At 37.1% G+C, this 23,000-nt stretch overlaps 1 protein-coding gene across 1 annotated transcript in view; it reads right to left on the bottom strand.

Moving 5' to 3' along the window:
* Positions 1-23,000, bottom strand: part of LOC129721072 (sodium-dependent transporter bedraggled) — a 276,779-nt gene that overhangs the window by 229,203 nt on the left and 24,576 nt on the right. The window contains exon 2 of the mRNA XM_055673198.1: positions 2,191-3,385. Within this exon, the coding sequence (XP_055529173.1) occupies positions 2,191-3,241 (1,051 nt within the window). The 5' untranslated portion in view covers positions 3,242-3,385. The remainder of the gene's footprint in view (positions 1-2,190; positions 3,386-23,000) is intronic.

Below are 23,000 nucleotides of genomic sequence, written 5' to 3'. Positions count from 1 at the left end.
CATTTTAATAGGAAGATAGATGTATAATGTCTTCAACTAAGTTGTTTCTCTCAAAAAGTGCTACGACTCTGTCGAACAAAAAGGATTTTTATATGTACTCCAAAATGAGAAAGTGAAATTCGTTTCTTACTCTTAAATGGATTAATCACGAGACGGCAACTTCTGTAACATGGAAAATAGCTAATGGAACAACTTTACTGGAGGCATCGCGGTTCTGAAATAAATTTCTTTGGATCGAAATAAATGTAAACCCCGTTTTTGCAGCTTTGGGAACAGTATGCGAGGGAGTAGAGGGGGGGGGGGTGTAAATCATGAGTCATGAAAAATTGCTACGTCGTTTAAATATGCCTCCATTAAGATAAATAGCATTTTATTAGCGGAAAATATTAGATCAAGTCCTCGCCGATTTTGACATATCTAATACGTGATAAACTAAGCTGAAACATATAGTAAACAAACCGTTTTGATACGTTAATGGTTTTATTGTGGCGTCATACGCTTTTTGTTGTGTGAAAAAGTTTGATTTTGTCCCAAATATAATCACCTGGAAGTGTTGTTTCCCTCATTTCATTAAAAAAAAAAACAAAAAAATGGTGGCTGATACGCATCAATAGTTAAAAAGAAGTTTACGGAAATGCTGCTCTAAGGACGGTAATTTCAAACCTTCGAAAACGCTGAATGAGTGGAATTTCTTGATGAGAATACATACAGACGCAGGAACAACTTGCTTCGGTATTAGAAGTTACCCAACAAACCAATCCCAAACGATTGCATGCATTTGAAGTCAAAGGACTTTGAGTGTTATTCACCTGTAAACAACTACTCCAGCGGCAAAAAAGGAGGGGTTTCTTTGGCGCTTCGTGACGGGTGATGAAAATCGGATTAACTACAGCAACCCGAAGAAAAGAAAGTTATAGGGATTACTCGATTATGCTTCTACGTCGTCGGCTCGATCCTAATTTCTAAACTTTCCTGCAACCGTCTGCAAAGGACTTGAAGATTTTTTCCTTTTACTGAAATGCTGAATAAATAAGTTGTACAGGAGGGAGGGGAGCTGCGTAGCCACAAGGTCCGCAGTAGAATCAGGCCATTCGATGTCAAAAAGGACATAAGCATTTCACCAAGTGAAAAAACATTAATGACAACCAAAATATCCGCAACGCCGAGTTGATTGAATCTGAATTTTAAATTAGCATTTTTGTGTAGCTCTTGGTAATAAGGAGGATCTGAAATGCAGCAAAAACCTCTCAATAAATCAGAGTTAGAATGCATTTTTGGTTTAAATAACATCATATGCAGTTTTTGTTTCATTCATGCGTACGAAAAACTACCTTCCATGAAAAGTCAGCAAATCAGCAGTCAGCAAAAATGTTACATTCTATTTCAAACAACAAATTTTAATTTTGACAGTCAGACCTCATAGTCTTGATGATCTATAACCATCAATGGAAAGTGAAATCAGCTTGAGCGAGTTATAAATCTCTATAATATAACTAGCAAACCACTTTAATTTACAGTCAATTTTTTTCACCCACATATCATTATACAACTCGTATGCGTACATTTCCCAAGCCATAAACACGATACAAATGGAATTACTCTTGATGAAACGTTTCCATCAACTTAGATAATATAGCCCATAAACCAATTGGCTTATAAATTGCCACTAAGCTGTTCCGGGATGAATTGCCTTCATCTTTTATAAGCCGTTAGCATAAATTCGCTTTCTCCGCGCTGCACCGCAAAACCAACGACGCGCTGCGGCAGCCGCGGGATGCGGGAGCTCAACTGAACAAAGAACCACCAGGATGGAAAACCCTCGAGCCAGTCAGTGTGCATAGTGAAAGTGTGGTGGAAGTTCACCTCCAAGTACGGGCTACTGTTGTAACGCGCTAGTGGAGTCGAATGCTTGCAATGGCATTAGTAGTGTAGAGTAGCAAAAGGTCACGACTTCAAACACCGTCCCAGAATGGTACGACTGAACAGGGAAACAAAAACATCAAGTCGGTCGAGCGCTTTGTGCTCGCTATACTATCCTAACTGATCGCCGGCATTAATATCCGATCAAAAATAGGGTAAATACGACCGAGTTTGTCTCGCCCTTCGTTTTACGATTCCCATTAAAACTGATATTATAAATCTTGAATGCAGAAAAAAAAAAATTATTGATCGAAAGGTGGCGACACTTACCTACTCCACCAGTAGCTAGGTCACGATCGGTCGGTAGCGATGATTCATCCGTTTCAGCAATCACCTCTCGCCTATCGCAACCACTGCCGGAGGCTACGAAGGTTCTTCGGAAGGGACCAGCCCGGTTAAATGCCGTTAAAAATTGCACCCTTTTCTTCTTCGGTAGCGTACAGAAATTCTCGATGTTAATGTAGCTCACTGCGCTGGAAGTGGCACAACCCTTTTCCTCTTCGTTTACTTTTTCTAGATTCTTCTCCGAATCTTCGCCACCGGTTTCCCCCACTTCAGCCACTTGCTGCACTTCATCATCATTCAACCCGTCGTCCCCCGATTCGTCATCTGACAGCCCCAAACCATCGATCTCATCCAAGTATGCATCCAACTCCGACAGATAGTCGTGCAGCTTGGCATTCGGATCTTCGAGAAAACTTTCCACAAACTTCTGATTCAATTTCAGCTTCTTTTTCTTCAGTGTACAGAAGCTCCCGATCGGATCAACCGCCGAGGGTGCCATCACTCGATTCGTGAGAGATGTTTCTTTCACACCACTGCGACTGGAACCACTTTCTTGCTCCGCTGGTTGCTGCGGTCGTTTCTTTCGAAGCGTGCAGAAATTTTCTATACTTTCACCACCTGTCGCACCCTCTTCTGACTCACTCTCACCCCGCGCCGCACCGCTTTTCTCGCAGAAATTCTCAAACGTGCACATATTTTCCTCGTACAGAAGATTTCGGTTTATTTCACTTTGATCATCCTCACCGTGGCGGTGGTACACTTTTCCACGACTGGACACTTCCTGACCGATTGCATTCCCCATCGCATCGGAATTGGGAATCCGCTTAGTACAGGACTGACCGACACGGAAAGTGGTTGGTCCACCAATGCTGGTATCATCCCATTGGCTAACCTGGCTGACATCGTTAGCGTTCCCGTTCAAATTAGCATGCATTCGCACGGAACAATTGTATGGCAGGTCACCTTCGCCGGTCGGTGCTGTTGCCAATGGAGCAGGAGGACCTACGCCTTGCTCGGTCGCTGTGACTGAGGCCATAGTGTTGGGTGCACTTTTCCTACTTACTTATTCAACTAAGTGTGATGTATGATTTGCACCTTCTGCTGGTGCTAAGTTTGGCAGGTAGCAAACAATATCGATTCCGTTATCACCGGAAGTTTCATCCTCTGGGTGGCTGCGGCTCTGAAACGAGTGATAAGTGTTGTTTACAATATTAGTCGAAACGAAATCTAGATGTTCAAGAAATGTGGTTAGGAATAAAACATGAAATAATTAGTAATTATTCCTGAACATTAATAATAACATCATGAAATTATCTGAATTTAGATAAAAACTAAGGTATTTCAAGCAGCTATGCGAATCGATCTGGGCCAAATATTTACAATTTATCTGTGGAATTGTCAAACTTGAAACCACAACCGCAACCCACATAACGAAACGTATTGAAAATATGTAATTAGAACCAAGAACCGTATGTGATTTTTTCTTCAATAAACAATAACTTGAAATCAACTTATTAGACCATTTCGACAAAAATCGTTGCAATCCTCAATTGCCACGATAAGCTCTCTTTATAGCCAATAAGTTAGCAATTAAGTTAGTTGTAAGTTTACTTCCCCTTTTCTGACAAGTAGGTTTAAATCCCTACGAATGATAAGTCCTAATTGCGAAAGCAAACAAATCCTAACAATTAAAATTACAAATTTCTAACAGTGTTCAGAAGTCACCATTTGTGATTGGACACACATACTCATTATTTACTAATATTTATCATAAATACTTAAGCTACTAACAAATCTTAAAAAAAAAAAAAAAATACTTATTAGACCAAATGACATCAAAGAAAAAAAATTATGCAATTTTTTTGCAACAATTAGGCTTGTAGCTTTTTTCTTAAATAATACACCTCTAAAATGCCTTTTTATTTTATTTTATATTATGACTAAAAAATGCTTGACCTTTCTCGAATGTCAGTAGTCATGGTATAGCAGAGTACCGTAAAAGCGTAAACTTTGATTGCTTTTTAAAGCTTTAACGCCGAATAATAAAAAAGTAAAAGATTTCAATTCATATAAATTTTGAAATGTATTGAGATAACATTTGGTCAAAGAGCTATCCATAAATCATGTAGCTATCATTCTATTGAGATTTTTTTTTCAAAAAGTTTGCTTATAGAAGAGAGGTCGGCCCTATTAATTTATTAAAAATTCTCATCAATAAATTTAAAGAGCTTTCGGCAAGTCTTTTGATTAGAATGAGCATGAGCATGAGCATGATTGACCGCCCGCGGTTGCTACTCCGTTATTGCCAGATCAGCTGAAATTACACAGAGAACCAACAGATGATGCTTGGGACTGACATGCATCGTCGATGTGTAAAAACTGGTGACCTTAATCTTTGTATTAGGCAATACCAGCGCCGGCCGCATCCGAATGCAGGTCAAAGAAGGAATTTGTATAGGAAAATGTTGACGTGATACTCGCTTATTTCATTCAAGCTTGTTTCTAGTATCTCTTTAGAAAAAATTTCTAAACCTGGTTATACTTTATTGATAATTCATTTTTAATAGGACACACTACGTCCAAATTGAAATTAAAAAATTTTTTTCGCCATTTATTTTTATTGGCCTAAATCATGCTAAAACTATCCAAGAATCAAAATCTACATCGCCCAAGTACAGACTAAACTCAAAGTTCGTTTAAATCAATTTTTACCGAACAACTTTTATACTCCAAAATCACATTTTTCGTTTAAGGAAGGTCTTTCTTATAGAGAAATTGCTCGAGAATACGATTTAAGTGAAGCAGGAGCACGAAAAATATGCAAAAAGCATGGAGAACTGGGAAACGTAGCCGATCGGACCGGTAGAGGAAGGAAGCGGAAAACTACAACTAGCGATGAACGCCGAATTTTTCGAGAAGTGGCAAAAAATCCTTTCGCTACCAGCCGAGTGATTCGTGAAAACGCTGATTTAAATATCTCTGAACGAACTGTGCGCAGAAGACTACAGGAAATGGGTTATAAGAGTGGATTTGCCCAACGACGACCTTTGATTCGAAAGGTTAACAGGTTTGTTTACTTCGTATTCAGCATACATTTTTGGCTGAGGTTTATTTCTGCAGGATCAAACGCCTCAAATTCGCTCAAAAATACATCGAAAAGCCGATAGAGTTCTGGAAACAGGTTATCTGGAGCGATGAAAGTAAATTTGAACTCTTTGGCCACAAACAACGAGCACGAGTTTGGACGAAACCTGGTGAAGTTCTGCGATCGATACTTGGCGGTAAACTAGAAGATGGAGTGTAGCGCAGACGCATGAATCCCGAGTTCTACCAGGTACACAAACATGTTGGTATAGTGAAGGTAGTACAGTGGGGCAGGCTTCAGAGGGCTGGACATGTAGCCAGAATGCTCGACGAGAGAGCCGCCAAAACTATCTTCAGTAGAGAACCAGGAAGAGGTCGTCGATTCCGTGATAGGCCTCGCACGCGGAGGATCTGCGCGGTGGAAGAAGATGCACGATCTCCTGGTGTACGAGGAGACTGGAGAACGGCTGCCCAAGACAGGAGAAAGTGGACATCTCTAATTCGTTCGGCCCTAGACCGGTGAACGGTCCGTTAGCCAACAAAGTAAGTAAGTAAGTAAGTACACGAGATTTAAGAAAAATGATAGGAAAATGGTCAGAATAGAAATCAGCATGGGTTAATAAATCACTGCATGCATCTCCCTTGAAATTATTTTTCCGCTCATCAGTGCATTGAAAAGGCAAACAAACTGCGAATATAGATGAAATGTCTACATTAGTTTCAATTTCAATTTCCGAATTTCTACAGCTCTCGTTTCCAGGTAAAGTAAAACACGACGTTAAGTTCGACAGTGGATAGCTATTGCAATTCCACCACCGGCAACATAAATACTGTCGATCACCATATAGTTGGATTCGTGATGAGTTTAATATTTGGATTTAAATAGATTCCAGCCACAACTGCAATATGCACATCACGGACTGTTAGAAAAATTTAAAATTTATCTTCGTTCGCTTCTAAAGAGCGAGCATCTTAGTTTGAAGAATTGACAGCATTTGTTAGAGTTATTGCTGAAATTAAATTTGAATTTGTTATGTCAGTTGTAAATTTCATATCTACTCGAACATCTTCGTACATCGGTTCAACAGTTTACAAATTGGATATCAACTGCATACCGGTAGTCCATCTTCTCAGGAGTACGACTACCTAAATCACAACTGGCTGACTTTTCTGCACCAAACACGAAATGTTTGTTGCTGTTTATAAATGCGATACTACCTGAAAGAACACTAGTATGTCAACAGGCTGGTGATGCCTGAATAAGATCAATTGTCTTCAATTCATTGTTGTCTAAATTTGAAATATTTCTTACATATACACTAGCTATAGAAAATGCCGTTTGCGTGTGATTAATTAAAAATAATTCAAATGCTGACAACAGCCATAACGTTCGTCCGAAGTCAAGATATTTAAAATACATCTTTTGATGTCGAAAAACGGGCGATCGATCTTTTGTGTGAGGGGAGTCACTACAAATCATATTTTTAACGGCCATATGGTAGTCTTTTTTTGTAAGATTTAGAACCCGTTAAGTCTAGGTACTCATGGCAGATATATCACTATAGATAGAATTGATCGTCCTTGTCATATAGCATCCTTTCTCCCAGGGGCGACTCGTGGCTGTTGAACCAATCTGTTCAACTGGAAGTTCTGAAAATCAAAGTTTGGGGAAGTAACTACAATTTTATCCGCGAATGAAAGCAAGTAATTCCTATTGTTTTTTTATTTAAGAACAAAACTACAAAATAAGAAAATAAGAGCATGAATTTGGATTTTGGATTTATTTTTTGTCTGACGTCCCCATGTGCATTGCACAGGTTGCACCTATGGACGAGTCGCCCCTGCTTTCTCCCAACTTGGCAGCAATTTTCGCATGAAATGTATTATCTTATCTGGATTTGCAAACCAGACCTCGTAGGTTCCATGGTAGTTAGGTTCCATGGTAGTTAGGTAGGTTCCATGGTAGTTCCATGACCATAGGCTTAGTTGGGGGAATAACTGTGTAATTTTGTTAAACAATCATTAATTTTAATAAAATCATTTCACAGACATTATAAAATATCTTGGAACATTCTCTCGTTTTTGGCATCATGAAAATAAAATTAGTGCATCTTTTCAATCAAATACTGTAAAAGATGATTCAGCCAAAATGCGAAGGCGGAGGGTTACTTCCTCAGGCACGAGGGGAGGAGCTTTTACAAGTAAATCAACGGAATCAAGAACCGAAACGTGTCAGCCCCTGTCATGTGCAATGACGGGAGGGGAACCTGGTTACCGATACAGCTATGGTTGAACAGCGAGGGAAGCCGAGCAGTCGAAAAGGGCAGGATGAAAATTGAGTATGATAGACAAGCTGTGGATCCACTATCCATGAAACAGCTCAGAAACTGCAAGGCAGCTGGGAAGGGCGACATTCCCGTCGAACTTCTCAAAGTTGGCAGCGAACAACTGTCTTGTTCCATCCGCGGATCATGCTGAGTGTGTGTATGGACGTTGCAATACCTCCGAAACTAACTTGGAATCGATTTTTTTCCTGGCGTTCATCTTTGGTATCGATACTTGACAAGCGATCCACCACCAATATCGATACACTGCACTCAGTTTCGGAAAAATCGAAACAACACCGTTGCTATGCCCAGGAGATTGATTTGTCCTCTCCACTTAGTACGAAAAATCTTATATTGCAAGTAATGAATTGCATAATTTTGTCTCAGTTACATGTGTTTCATGTCTTTATGCTTATCATATGTCTACTTCTCAAAGTTTCTTAGACTATCTTAAAAGAACGGCAAAAAAACTTGCTGTTTCTCGCGTGCACTTGAATTTCGACGCTGCCTGTATACTGCATAGAAATGCATTGTGACATAGAACTACGGCGTACTTCAGCAAGGTAGGCCACAAGAACACAAGAACGGATAAAAAGTCAAATGGTCGATTAAATTGGTTCTCTGTTTTTTTTGTGGAATTGCTCTTATATGAGATCTCCCAGATGGTCTCGAGGTACGATGCTCGCCTAACAAGCTAGTCGTCGTAGGTTTGAGTCTCGGCTTGGACTGAGACTGTGTCAGTACACACCAAATTTTTTTTACTGAATTTTGCCACGCTGAAACTTCAGTAATCATTTCAGCAATGAAATATTACTGAATGTTTCAGCAATGTGAAATGTCATTCGTTTTGACGGTACTTTGCTGAATTTTCAGCAATGTGTAATATTACTGAATTTCCAGCGAACGTCCATTAAATTACTGAAATATCAGTTACACGTTGGAAGTGGTTTTTTGCTAATTATTTATCCGCGGATGTCGCCCAAGTCCGATCCGTTCATCCGATTTCCTTTCGCCATCTTCCTTCACTGAACTAAAGAAAAACAAGATTAATTCATTTTTTCACTCACCAAACACTTCCTTCACGTCTCAACGGCCGGCGTTTTACGCGCACGGACCAAAAATATTGACAACAAGCACCATTTTATATTTTGACAGTATATTGCCGTATATTCAGTAGTCGAAGGAAAGATTGCTGAATGTCGGTAAACCAAAACGTATTGCTGAATTTTCAGTACACATTCGAATGGCTGAAATTTCAGTACTTGGTTTTAATTGTTGAATTTCAGTAAAGATTGCTGAATCTGACTTAGAGAATTTGGTGTGTAGGATCGTAGCGCTAGCCCCCAATTGTCCTCTACACTAAACAGTCAGCTGCGAAGTCTGTGTTTAAAAAACAGAAGCTCAAGTTCCGAATCGTAATGTAGCTCCAAGACTTCGCTTTGCTTTGAATTATGGTAGATTATGCTCGAACATGGTTTCCTGGCAACTCTGCGAAAACGAAGCAATTGCTGAGCACATGAGGTTATGAAGTATGGACACTGAAAAAGGCTGATCGGCGAGCTCTTGGTGTTTTTGATCGTAGGACCATTAGATGTGTGCTGTCGACGAGGATGCCCGCGTATTAGGTGTAAGAGGTGACTGGAGGATAGCAGCCCAATTACGAGTGATATGGTGATGTATTCTGAATTCGGCACTGGATCGATAACACTGGTCAAAAATCATCTATTTCCCCACATAGTTTGTTAAATTTTTCTCATAATGTATTATGAATTCTTTTACATTTCATTTGGCAATTAAATGGTACCTACGCATGATAATTCTCAGGTATAAGAATGAATTGTTTGTTATTCACGGAAATCCGTTAAGAGTCTGTCACGTGGGATGTAAATGGCTCTTATGTTATTGAAGAGGTTTTGTTAGATGTGTATTTTTTTATGAAAATATGATTTTTATGTTGCCTTTAACAGTAAAAGAGTAAGTGTGACAGTTTTGAGGCAGAAATCACGACTAGTGTTGCGAAAACCACTGGATAGTCTTCGAATGGTTGTGTGCCCGGACCTCGGCGTTATTGACTGATCAGGTCAGGATCACCAACCGTTAAAATGAAAGAAAATACATAATTATAATTGCTTAACCAAGTTACAGTTTGGAAAATTATAAATATAGTATAGTTAGGTATATCTTAATCAAAAATTAAATTGTGCCCAAAAAATATTTGGCCAACATCTTTACATAATGTATACATTTGAAATGTGAGTTGGTACTAGTCAATTTAGCTTTGTAAACCCTAAATATAAGTCCTAAATATGAATTGCAGCTTTGAAGCTGTAACAGCTAGCAGAATTTTAGTGTCCATTCAATTATCGCAACAACTAGCACCCGAGAAAAAAAAATATTTCAAAATTCATCATCAGTTGAAAACGACTGGATCTTGAAAAGAGAAGAAATCTGAAAATGATACGCAGCAAATAATTTTGTCATAGTTTTTGTAAAATGATGAGCTTTCTTCAAGTGTAGTTTTTCTGTTAATATATTTCCTAATAATTGCTTTGAACTCACCGTGATTTCAAATTATAATTTCTAAAAAGAAGTCTTATTTACTCTCAAAGAACATACTTATATTTGATGGAGAACCCAACATATAAGCTCACATTAATGGCAATCTAATATGGTCGACACTAGGCAGGGGCCTAGTGTGGTTGGTAACGTCTCCGCCAACCACGCTTGACGCCTGGGTTCGAATCCCACCGCCGACATAGGTGTCGATGGTTGTGAGGTGGCGTGATCCACTCACAACCAACCCAACTGGTCTAGATTCAATCCTAGCCGACACCGGGAGATTTTCTGAGGCGAAAAATCTCTGAGATCACGCCTTCCATCGCATGAGGAAGTAAAGCCGTTGGCGCCGGTCCGTTAATAAACGGGTCGTGAGTTAGGGTCCTGGGTGTGGAGTCGCCTCCCCGGGCGTCGGTGATTGGCCACAACAGTGGCGGAACTAGACCGACGGAAAATAAGCGAGAATAAAAAAAAAATAATATGGTCGATACAAAAATGGAATTTTTTCCAGTAAGTTGAGCTGGAGATTTTATTTTACATTCTTACAAATGTGCAAATGACGCGATTGTATGAGTAATCAGTCAAGTTTCACAACGGAAATCCTGAAGCCGCGCGGTTTGAGAATGCTATTAAAAACAATAGATTTCCCCTGTGCAACCGATCAGAGCAGGTCATTCGCCTCGGCAGCCTGGATCTACAGTCGACCCATCAATCAGCACACCGTCATTGCAAACCTAACCGTTCAAATGTAGAAAGTATCGCACAAGTAATGAATATTAACGAAGTAGGAAAACCTTACGCGAGCTGAGCGTAAGCGTAAAAATAAATAAAAATAAACACAGATTATTTGCGCTTCAGCATTTTCCCGTTACTTGAAACTTCCCAGTTATCGACCGTGACCAAAAAACCTACACGCCCAACCCGACCGACCGAACGACCGACAACAACAACAACAGCGACGCAACAGGCAATGGCGGCTTGCGTCTCTCTGAGCGGTACTTAAGCCACCAATTTCACGCGAATGCCGGAAATTAGCAGTAAAGGAGAAGGTAAAAGTAAATATGATAGTAAATGAGACCGATCTAGAGTGGGTAATTGATTTTGCTTTTGCCAACGGCAACGGTACTTGGAAAATTCAAGATCAAATTGGCAAAACAAAGCATCAATCAGGAATGCTGATGATTACTTCGGGCACTATTGTTGCGGAATGTTGAAGCTTCCACTAAACAGAAAGGTTATTTCAAAGTAGTCAAATAGCTACTGTGCAATGGAACTTTTACGATGCTACAAGTCACGTACACTAATGAACTTAGATTTGTGTTTTTTGGCGAAACTCAGGCACTCAAATAACAGACCACTCGTAAAATGCTCGAATAAAGCGCCTTTTTTCATGTTTTGCAAGAAGCTCGTAAAATGCGTAAAACAGGTGAAGTCAAACACGAACGGAGCTCTCACCTCCAACACTGCCACAAGTAGAGGTCTTTCAAGTCTAAGATCAGCTGACAAAAAAAACTGCAAACGTGCGCTCTCGCGATGGACGTCGAAAGACCTTGAAACCGCCCGAAAAAAAACCGCCGCCGTCACGTCGATGGCTTAGCAATGTGCTTATGGCGAGAATTTGTTGTACGATGGACCTTTAATTAACACACAGTTGAACTTTGTAGTAATGCATGACGCCTAATTGACCCTAATATGGGAATATGCACACTCACACCACACTGTTGTTACTCCGTTTTTCGTTAATTAATACCAATTAACATTTCTTCACCGCGCAGACTAACTATGCGCGCGGAGGATTCCCGGCTAAATTACATTAATTGGCTTTATCACCTCAGCCTGTTACGCTTCGGCTCCGGTCGAGAGATCAATCGGTGATGATGAAGTGTGATGAAGTTGACATGGTTTGATTAGGTGGCCAGCGGCACAGCCCAGCGAAGTGAAAGGCGAATTATCAAAAATTAAGAATTCCGCTACCTACGTTTAATTTAGCGATTTGCAGTTGGAACGGTAAGACCCTTCACTCAGCGACTGGATATCGTTAAATTGGAACAAATAGTTCATTTATTATGCGCAATTCCTGCGCTGATCGGAATCATTCACGCGCGGTGTGTGCTCGTGATATATTAAACGGTCGGTGGGTTTCGAATTCGCTTTGGAGTCGCGAATAGGTTTTTTTTTCGCTAGGGTTAGACTCATGAGTCACCAAGTAAAAGTAAAAGTTCACGTTTCCAATTGGTGTTAAATTTGTATGATTCATGACCAATTCCATAGGCCATTATTTGAGTGTGTCGTTTTAACGCGAAAAATCTGAGACCTTTTCGTTATTCGGTGAAGCAAACTTCAAACATGATGATGAATAGGTCTTTAGCCCGAATCATTCCAATGCACAGTGGTACAGAACGACAATTTAGGCGGACATGGGGTTTTCGACGAGATTTTGTGGTTTTACAGCAATACTTTCTATAGAGAAGTTGCTTCTTATATAAAGGTCTATATACACACTTGAATGAAAATTAGGGTGGTCCTTAAACCTGCAAAATATAACAACTAAAATTCTTATTTGTGAAAAAAATGTTGAACTATCTTTGGCAAAGTTGTAGATCACTTGATATTAAGCAATTTTGTAGAAGACTACTTTTTTGTAGCTCTTGAATTGACTGAATTAGAGGAATTCTGCTTAGGGTGGCTCTGAAAAAACAGTTTTTTTGCTAAAGTAAAGTTGAGTTCGGACAACTTTTAGAACTTTAAAAGACGCAACTTTTGGTTGCTAAACTTCGAAGATATCTTTTACGGATGAAGAGTTATTAATGTTTTAATTTTTGAAATACGTTTTTTTTTTTCAAAAGTTGATATCTCTGAATGGGGCTAATGAAAACAATATCTTCTGGTTTCATTTGGACGAGCAATTCGTGTACTTTATCATATGAAAAAATTGGAGATATACTTTTTCTTGAAACTTAATAAAAACTAATTTGAATCTGCTAACTTTTGTCAAAAAAGTAAAATTTTCTCATTTATAGTTTATTTATTTGGTAAAACTACTGTACATATTTTTCGGTAAAGTTATAGAGAAGCTTAGTCAAGATAACTTCGCACATAAAACCACCTATATCTCTCAAATTGACTGATAGAATGTAACTTTGCCGATTTTTCATATATAAACTTATTTTTAACTCTATACACTAGCTGCGTGTTGAACTTTAATCATATATTCACTTTAAAAGTTACAGTTTTAAAAACTAAAAACACTGATCACTGGCGTAACGTGGTGTGGCGGAGGAGGCGGTATGAGGTGACATCCATTCGAATATTTTCATGCGTGTCACTTCTAGAAGTGTGACATCCGCGAAAATAATAATCAATTACCATGCTTCAGAGGTGACACTCACGAAAATTATATACATTTTCTCCTATTGGTTGTAATATAATTTTTATTGCAACTTAGGGGGGTGACACCCAAAATTTTATGCCCCGGGTGTCACCTAGTCACGCTACGCCACTGACACTGATGTAACTTATAAAGTGGAGATATGTTGCAAAGTTCAATATGTAATATGTAAAGGTTGCCATTGGCGACAGAACGGAAGTTTTAAAAACTTAACAGAAAGAACTATGCTGGGACTTTTTTTTTGTTTGCCTGGAGAGCATTATGCAGAAGTGCCACTGCCACAAATACTTGTCTTTTGTATCTGAGAAATTGGTTGCAAGTATAGAAATAAATATATATTTATATATGAAAAATCGTGGATCCATCAGGCAAAGTTACACTCTATCAGTCAATTTGAGAGATATACCGTAAAACGGGGCGAATAGAAACAGTGGGGCGAATAGAAACAAAACTTCCGAGCTTGAAAAATGCGATTTTAAGTCTTCGATTAAATTTAAAAATCATGCAATAAATATTTTCTTCGATTGTTCAATAGTAAACAAGTCCTGCAAACCCATTTTTGGGTTAGCAGCACTACTGTCGATTTGCTTAAAAAAATGCAAAATGGGGGCTCAAATTCTGAACGTTTCCGAGTACCAAAAAACTTTGTCTGTGGAAGCCATTCTGCTTCACTTAGAACTTGTTCGTGTGATATACTGGGTCGGTAGTTAAGCATTTCAAGTTTTTACGGTGAATAAAAGGATTGCCGTAAGGTATTCATCACCACGTTACCTACACGCAAAAGTTGCATGGTGCGGAACCAGTACGAAATTGTGCGTTTTTAGTGCAATTGTTGATGTGGTTTGGAACCAGTACAATGATTGCGTGTTGGGCATAACACAATTAATGCTCTAGCGTTTTTTCGATGTATTTGTCAACTCCAAACTACTACACCTAAAAAGTTTCAGCTGGTTTCAAGCAGCATTGCAAAGCGAGCGAGAAGCAAAACCTTTCTCCTCCTTTCTGCTTGAGAACGAGATATATGCTACGCTTCTCAAGTCTTTTGCGTACACGCTTTCCCCTGAGTAGCAGCAAGCACGCACCGACAGTATGAGTGAGACTAACAACACTAGCATCAAGTATGTACAGAACGGGTGCTTCGCTCATTTCGTAAAACGACGAGACACCGTCTTGCGCGTCGCAATCCGAACCGAAAAAGAAGCGAAAGAGCAACCTGCAAATTATATGTGACGTATCTAGTCTCGTCGCACGTACATGGGAAATCTACGAGCAAGAGAGAAAGAGCAGTCACTAACACACTCGGTGTGAGAAATAAAGTGTCGGTATACATATGATACATGTTCTGATTTCAATCTATGTCAATGTATTCGCAGTACAACTGCTGCGTTATCCTTTTCACACATTTATTGTGCGATTTTAGTGCAAAATTTGTGCGAATCGGGAAGTACAATGATTGTACAAGACTTGAACTTTTGCGTGTATGTTTCATGGAAAACTCGCGGTTCTCAGATTAACGGGGCGACTAGAAATAACGCCGTAGCGGCTATTTTTTGTACCAAAACATGTGGATTTGAGAAATGCTATAATGTTTAATATGTAAAATGATGTCTGGAACATGTTTTGTGCATTTTCAGCCCATCATGGTCAGGACTTACTAACAAAAAAGTCCAAAAACGTATTCGCTCCGCCTGTTGCTGTTGAGATTTTACGCTTCCTTGTCAAGCGGTTAAGAAATAAAGAATCAAATACTCTGTGATAAATCAGATGTTACCTTTAGACTTCAATCCAGTAGACAACCACGCTAGTTTCCAAAAACGTGATGAAAGTCTGATTTATCTGCTGCATGATGCTCGACATGGAGTGACCCGGGAGATATGAATTAAGGTTTCAGATCCACCAAGACAAAATGTTCCCGGATGTCGTGTCCTAGATGAAACACCGGAAGATGCCAGACCGGTGGAAATGCTTGACCCAACCCCAAGTCCTTCTGTTCCTAATCAGGACTCTAATTCATTCATAAGATAACAAACATGAAAAAATAAACCGAACATTTCCACTATTTTGATATTTTATATCGTTTTCTTGCCTCTCATATCAATAAATATGATGCAATTGTTCTGTTTTCTTCAAATTAAAACTAGAATTTTCTATCAGAACAAGGAAAACGTATTTTATTGGCGAGTGTTTCTATTCGCCCCATTGCGGGGTGAATAGAAACATGCAACATTTTTTTCAATAAAACAATGAATTACTTATTTTATCAAAAAGGACGTTACACCCTTAATAAAGGGAGGCAAGACCCATGTTTTAAAACTTTTAAATCCATTCTATGTATAATAGTATTTTTTGTACACTGCAAGATATATCGCAGACTGTTTCTATTAGCCCCGTTTTACGGTAGGTGGTTTTATGTGCGAAGTTATCTTGTTTAAGCTTCTCTATAACTTTACCGAAAAATATGTACAGTAGTTTTACCAAATAAATAAACTATAAATGAGAAAATTTTACTTTTTTGACAAAAGTTAGCAGATTCAAATTAGTTTTATTAAATTTCAAGAAAAAGTATATCTCCAATTTTTTCATATGATAAAGTACACGAATTGCTCTTCCAAATGAAATCAGAAGATATTATTTTCATTTGCCCCATTCAGAGATATCACTTTTGAAAAAAACGTATTTCAAAAATTAAAACATTAATAACTCTTCTCCCGTAGAGGATATCTTCGAAGTTTAGCAACCAAAAGTTGCGTCTTTTAAAGTTCTAAAAGTTGTCCGAACTCAACTTTACTGAGAAATTTGAAATAAAAATAATAGAGCAAAAAAACTGTTTTTTCAGAGCCACCCTAAGCAGAATTCCTCTAATTCAGTCAATTCAAGAGCTACAAAAAAGTAGTCTTCTACAAAATTGCTTAATATCAAGTGATCTACAACTTTGCCAAAGATAGTTCAACATATTTTTCACAAATAAGAATTTTAGTTGTTATATTTTGCAGGTTTAAGGACCACCCTAATTTTCATTCAAGTGTATATATAGACCTATATATAAGAAGCAACTTCTCCATAGAAAGTATTGCTGTAAAATCACAAAATCGCGTCGAAAACCCCATGTCCGCCTAAATTGTCGTTCTGTACCACTGTGCAATGATGGCATCTTTTGTTTGACACATTGAACACTTCTTGACTTAGAATGAAATTCAATGATATTTTAATCATTTGATGATACTTTTATTAACACTAATAGATGCCGCTTGACAGAGAAAATTACGTCAAATTGGTTCAGTTTACGTAAATGCAGTAGCTTTCCAAAGTTGAAAGAGTTTTTTAAACTATCGATTTTTTTTTTAATCTCTGTTTATAATGGTTTCAGTCAGTTTGCTTGTCGAAACGTTTTCATGTGTGTTGAGTTAGATTTGGTTTATTGATTATTTTGTAAATATTTTCTAACTTGTAGAAAAAAACTTTATCTTTAAATTGCCACAGATGCTTTCAGCCATATTAAATTAACTGTTGAATCTTTTTTGTTTCTGATCTGTTACTTGATTTTTTGAGCGGTTTGCAATTTTGCTACAAATTATTTTTGTTTTGGCTATTTCATGGTCTCAAGAATTTTTCGGATCATGTTTTGACTATGTTTTGTTTGGCTTCCACTTTTGTTTTGCTAGAATTCATTTTAAAGTAGATTTTGAGGTCAATTATGCTATTTTTCTCGCATTTAGAACTGTTATCAATCGTTCAAAGCATGAATTGTGATTATATTTCTTTTAGTATCCCCTAGACTATCAAGGCGTTTGCAAATATTTAGATTTTTTTTGCTGGTTTGAAGTGAAGTTATGAAAATTTTTGCATCAACTAATATAGGATCTATGTTTCAGCTTTTTTTTAATAAAAATTTCCAGCTAATTTCGTAAATGATTTTTGTTCTTAGTCTCTTCCATTTTGAAACCATTTACAGCATTTCTCAGCTTTTTTTGAGCTAAATTTTGAATAAATTTATATCGTTCATAGCTTTTCTAGTATAGGCTGCTGAATTTGAAATTAATTTTGTTATTCTTTTGCTGACATTATTCATGGTCCTGAATGAGCCACAAAATCAAAAACGTTTTTCTTTTTTTTTTGTAGAAGAATGGCCACGTTGAGGGAGAGGTGTTTCATCGATGTCCACGGTTGTCCACGAAGGGAAACGAGGGGGTCTAAAACGACGATTTTTCCATCCACGTGGAAGAAAAATGTTTTCTACAGCGAAAATTATTGGAAAATAGATTTAAAATACAGACTTGTGTAAGACCTATATACCAACCTATATACCAAAACTATATTTTATTCACCTCTTTTATTCTTTGACTTGTATAAACGAACCCGGTTTGAATGAGCTCTTTCACTCTTTGTCTATGAAAACGCTTTTTAAGGTGTGGAGAAGAGTGACCTTCAAATTCCGATTAGCGGAAGAGTCTCATGTCAAATTTTGCCTCAATCAGGCTTCGGGAAGTGGAGCCTCAACGCGGTCAGAGTTTTACTTTGTTGACGATGAAAAGATGCGTAGCTAATGAACAGTACATGAAATGCAAAAATCAAAACATCATATAAAGAGAGGAAAAATTTAGATCTGGAGTTATCCCGAAAATTTTTATTTTCAAATATTATCAGCGTTGATTTATGTGGCTCAAATAACACTTTGATAATGCTGACAGGTAGAATTGCTCCTTTTTAATTCATTGGTTTTAGTTCAATATTCCTGTGATTCACGTGAAACAAATCTAGAAGTGAAACAATGTTTTCAAATACCAGCGTCTTCATAATTCTTGTTTGAATCAGTGATTTTTTCTATATAATATAGTGTTCTAATAAATTCTTCGATAGTGTTCAAATAAATTAAAATGAAGAAAAGCATTTTCAATTCAATATTTGATTTGGTTGAAACATTACATGATTATTCATGATTACAGGTATGTTCCGTTTTTGGCAACATGCTCCATGATTTTCAGTTGCCAAAAATGGAACAGTGCCAAAAACGGAAATTTTTTTTCTATGCATATTTTTGCTTTTTTATCATTTTGAATATTGGTAAACAACATTTAAATATAAGTTAGACATTAAATTCACCCTAAAGTGTCTTTAATTTTGTCTAACGAGTGAAAATTCAACTGATCACTTAAGGTGCAACGAAGGATTAGTCTCATATATTCTTCTTCTTCTTGTCCCATTGCTGAAGAGGAATTGGGTATTATTGAGTGAAGTGCTCAATTGCGGTTGAGCGAGGTAGCTTTGTGAAAAAACTTTTGTTATTATTCAATCTCTTCAAGTAATTTATAACCAAATGAATTAAACAGAATGTTCCACGGAACAGCCTCCAAAATATGTAGAAAGATAACAACGTGGAAAAACAGTACTGTTTGTTCTTGTAGCATTTTTATCTTTAAAAAATTAAAATCGCTCAAAAGGCCATCGATTATCTTTATCTTAAGAAATATTATTCACCGAATAAAATGCGAAGAAATATTTTTTTGTATTTTCGTGATTCAATGTTCGCAATGTTTCGCATCAATGTTGTTTTTTTCGAAATTGAGGAAATTTGGTTGTAACAAATATTTTATAGCTTACTTTTTTAAAGAATTTTTTTTTGAAAAACAGTACTTTCTTTGTCTTGTTCTAAATTTTGTTAAGTAATTTATGTTTCTGAAGTTGGAGACAAAACTTTCATTACTCATACAAACAAGAAGAAAACATGGGAATTATCTTTTATTAACAAAAAATTGCATGCACACTCTTGAATTGTCTATCTAAAAAACTAGTGTTTAAAAAAATTTGAGATGACCTTTTTTTTCAAATCATTTTTTGGTTTTTCATTATTTAAATATATTGGTATATGGCAAAGAGGTTTAAACTTCAGATAAATACCCACAGTTTCCCCTAAAGATGTCACTGATCAGTGACGAAACGTCGGACAGTAAAAAACCAGATCGTTCTACTTATTCAAGACTGCTTAACCGAAATTACAACCAACCATTATGAAAAATAAAAAAGATTACCATGTCGAACTCTCATAAACAATACTGGTTTTATTTTCGATAAAAAGAAGTTAGTTGTAAAAAATGTAGTTTCTATATATAATTATTTTTAATTTTTTTTAACTTGTTTTTTAGAGTGTGTTTTTTTTCAGAGAGACAAAATTACTATCTACAACTTTGCCGAAGACATCACACTAATCAAACGACCCGTTTTGACTCTAAAATTTGTTGTAATCATCAATACTTTTCCTGCATAGCATTTTTACCTAGCTTATGAAAACAAGTCGTGATTCAAAAAAACAAAAAAATGAAAAGTTTCAACCAAATTAAAAATTGTCGATTGAAATGGTTGCCCGCTTTTTTGAGGAATCGCTCATCAGTACCTGGGTTTCAGACGGCGTACGATTCAATCAAACGAAATGAGCAGTTTCGACGAAACTGATTAAGCTTATTCGAATGACGATAGGCGGATCAACATCATGTGTAGAAATAGCAGGCGAGACCTCAGTTGGATGGACTTAAGCAAGGGGACGCGCTTTCAAACCTTATGTTTAACATTATCTTGAAGGTGCAGTACGAAGAACAACCGCGGAAAGAAAAGGCACCGTCATTACAGAATTTCGCATGCTTTGTGGTTTTGCGGTCGCGTTGATACGAGAAACTGAAATATTTTTAATGAATATACCCTAAAATTTACTAGCATTTCGGTCAAAATCATTAGGTCAACTACTAAACAAAATGTATACTCATGATAGAAAATATTTCTAGATTTTCAGAAGTTACGGTTCATTTGATTGATATAGTGTCTTAGGCAAAGTTGTAGAGAATAATTTTGTTTTCATAAAAAATATCCACTGTAAAAAAATTTGAAAAAAAGCTTTTGTTTTTGACATACTTCTTTTTTTTTATCAACCAGTTAACTATAGAGCAATTCCACAAAAAAACGGGTAAACAATTCAGTTGACTACTTTTGATTTGACTAAAACTTTGCATAGACGTTTCTATAGGCAAAAGATGCCATTTTGGGCCATTGGTTTAATTTTTTGGAACAAGACTTTTTTTGAGAAGCTATTGAAAAATGCTATTTTGGGAAGGTATGGATGATTACAAATATTTTTAGGGCCAAAACAGTTTGTTTGATCGGTGTGATGTCTTCGGCAAAGTTATAGATAGTAAAAAATAAAAAATTATTTAATTTTCAAAAAAAAATTAGAAGAAACATTAAAAATTAATTATTTGAAAAAGCTCATTTTTTAAATATCCAATTTTTTTATAAAAACCACAAAAGATAACCTATTACGGTGGACAGAAACGAAAAATAAAACGGCGCACCCCCCGGCGCGATTGACGTTCAGGCGGGAATATGCTGGTATGTGGAGAACTGTCAGATAGTTGCTTGTGGTTAGGAAACACACATGTTATTGTTTTTTCATTGGTTATGGGTAGCAGCATTACAATTAAAATAAATTAAGTGCCTAGTTCGAGACTATTCGTGAGTATTTTAAATTCAGTTCCACAACGAATTTCTATTATTCCCTTTAGATAAATTTAAAGCTTTGAGCTAATTCACTGGAAACGGCTGAGTTTGCTACTGGAAACCGAAACGCTACCCTCCCATAACATAACCTAAACAATGCGACCGGACCTATCATGAAGAAATCAACAAAAAAAGATGGCAAACTAATCCCAAATAGCCATATACATGATTCCTTGTGCAACTTCACTAGCTCAGATCGACCACGGAGGAGCAACTACGAAATGTACGGTCGTCAAAGCTGTGCTTGAACATAAATAATTTTTAATTTGTTCTAATTTTTTTTCTTGAAACAAAAATTTTTTTCTGGTGTGTAGATTTACAGACAGGAGACAAATTTACTATCTACAATTTTGCCGAAGACGTCACAACGATCAAATAAACCGTTTTGGCACTAAAAGTATTTGTAATCATCAATACCTGGTTTACATGGGATTTTTACACAGCTTCTCAAATACGAGTCGTTATTCAAAAAAAAAAAAACAATAGCACAAAATGGCAATGGAGAAACATAGATGCAAAGTTTCAGCCAAATATCCGAAATGGTCGATTTATACGGTTACTCGTTTTTTTGAGGAGTTACTTAAACCGTAAATGTGGTCATAAGAAAAAAATTGAATTAATTCGTTGGTGTTTCCATGAGACTGACAAATTTTTATGATTTGTGTTTTTCATACGTGCATAATAATGAGAATTAAATCAGTAAAAATTGAAAGACCAAATATTTTCTTCGCGGTACAGACGCAGGTAGCAAAAGTAAACATTTCGATCGATGCTTCGACAACATGATCGAAAATATGATTTAGATACGGTCATATTTATATGGCGGAAGTAATTACGTTGAGTTGCTTATGAACAAAGTATCAGGATGTTCACATTATTTGGTTGTGAGTAATAAAATCAGAGATATTTTCAATGTTTTATCTTTAATATGACGGGAAGTAGTGGTCTACTCTACCCTCTTGACAAGTGACAACGACGTGAGCCGTGAAGTTAAACAACGAGTTGCAGCTGCAAATAGGACTTTCCACGGACTACGTTGCCAGCAGACGCGTTAATCAAGGGGTTGTACCAAGTGTACACCTATGTTCACATACTTAAAGTGATAAAACAAGACAGATTGCAGTGGGCTGGGCATGTAGCCAGAATGCCTGATGAAAGAGTGTAACAATTCGCAAAATATATAACTTAGACAAAGAAACAACTAAAATTCTCATGATTTTGGTTTGCAGTGGAAGAAAATAAGATATAAACAAACATTTTTTTTTAAATCAGTAATATCCTAGAGATTGTGCGTTAAATATAGTTAGACCGAAAAACTTTTTCTCTCAAATGTTCGAAACAAATCACAAAAAAAATTAACCGTTTGGGACCATGATTACAAAAAGGGCTTTGACTCAGCCTCCTAAACATTTTTTCAAAAAGCATAAAAAAATTTGATTATTCCCTTGTGCGCACAGCTTAGACGACTATGTTTTGGTACATAAAAGAAAAGACTGCAGAACATGCAGCTTTCATTATACCCCGAGTAACTGAAGATGGGGATAAGCAAGTGTGAAAATCGGGTCAACCGTGCATAATTACACCATTAGCGTCGTTCCAGGTTTCGCTAGGAAAATTTTTATACAATGCTCTTAACCGGTGCGGCTCAGTCAGTCGCTTCACTAGGGATGCAACGGTTCGTCTGTTTTATGAGCCTCAATTAGTTTCTTGTCTTGAACTAGCGATGGTTCTGTTCTCAATTAGTTTGGAATATTCAACTCGAAAACAGAAACGTAAAAAACAACTGCCAATGAAACCTAATGGATCATTACAACATCAGCGTCCGCTTTCGATTCTCGATGTTCCACCGAAAAGCTAGGTTAGGTTTCCGATTTTTGTTTTGCAAGCGATTTGCGCCA

This window comes from Wyeomyia smithii, chromosome 2 (assembly GCF_029784165.1).
Source record: "Wyeomyia smithii strain HCP4-BCI-WySm-NY-G18 chromosome 2, ASM2978416v1, whole genome shotgun sequence".
Lineage (NCBI taxonomy): Eukaryota > Metazoa > Arthropoda > Insecta > Diptera > Culicidae > Wyeomyia > Wyeomyia smithii.
This window is presented reverse-complemented; position numbering and strand designations above follow the sequence as displayed.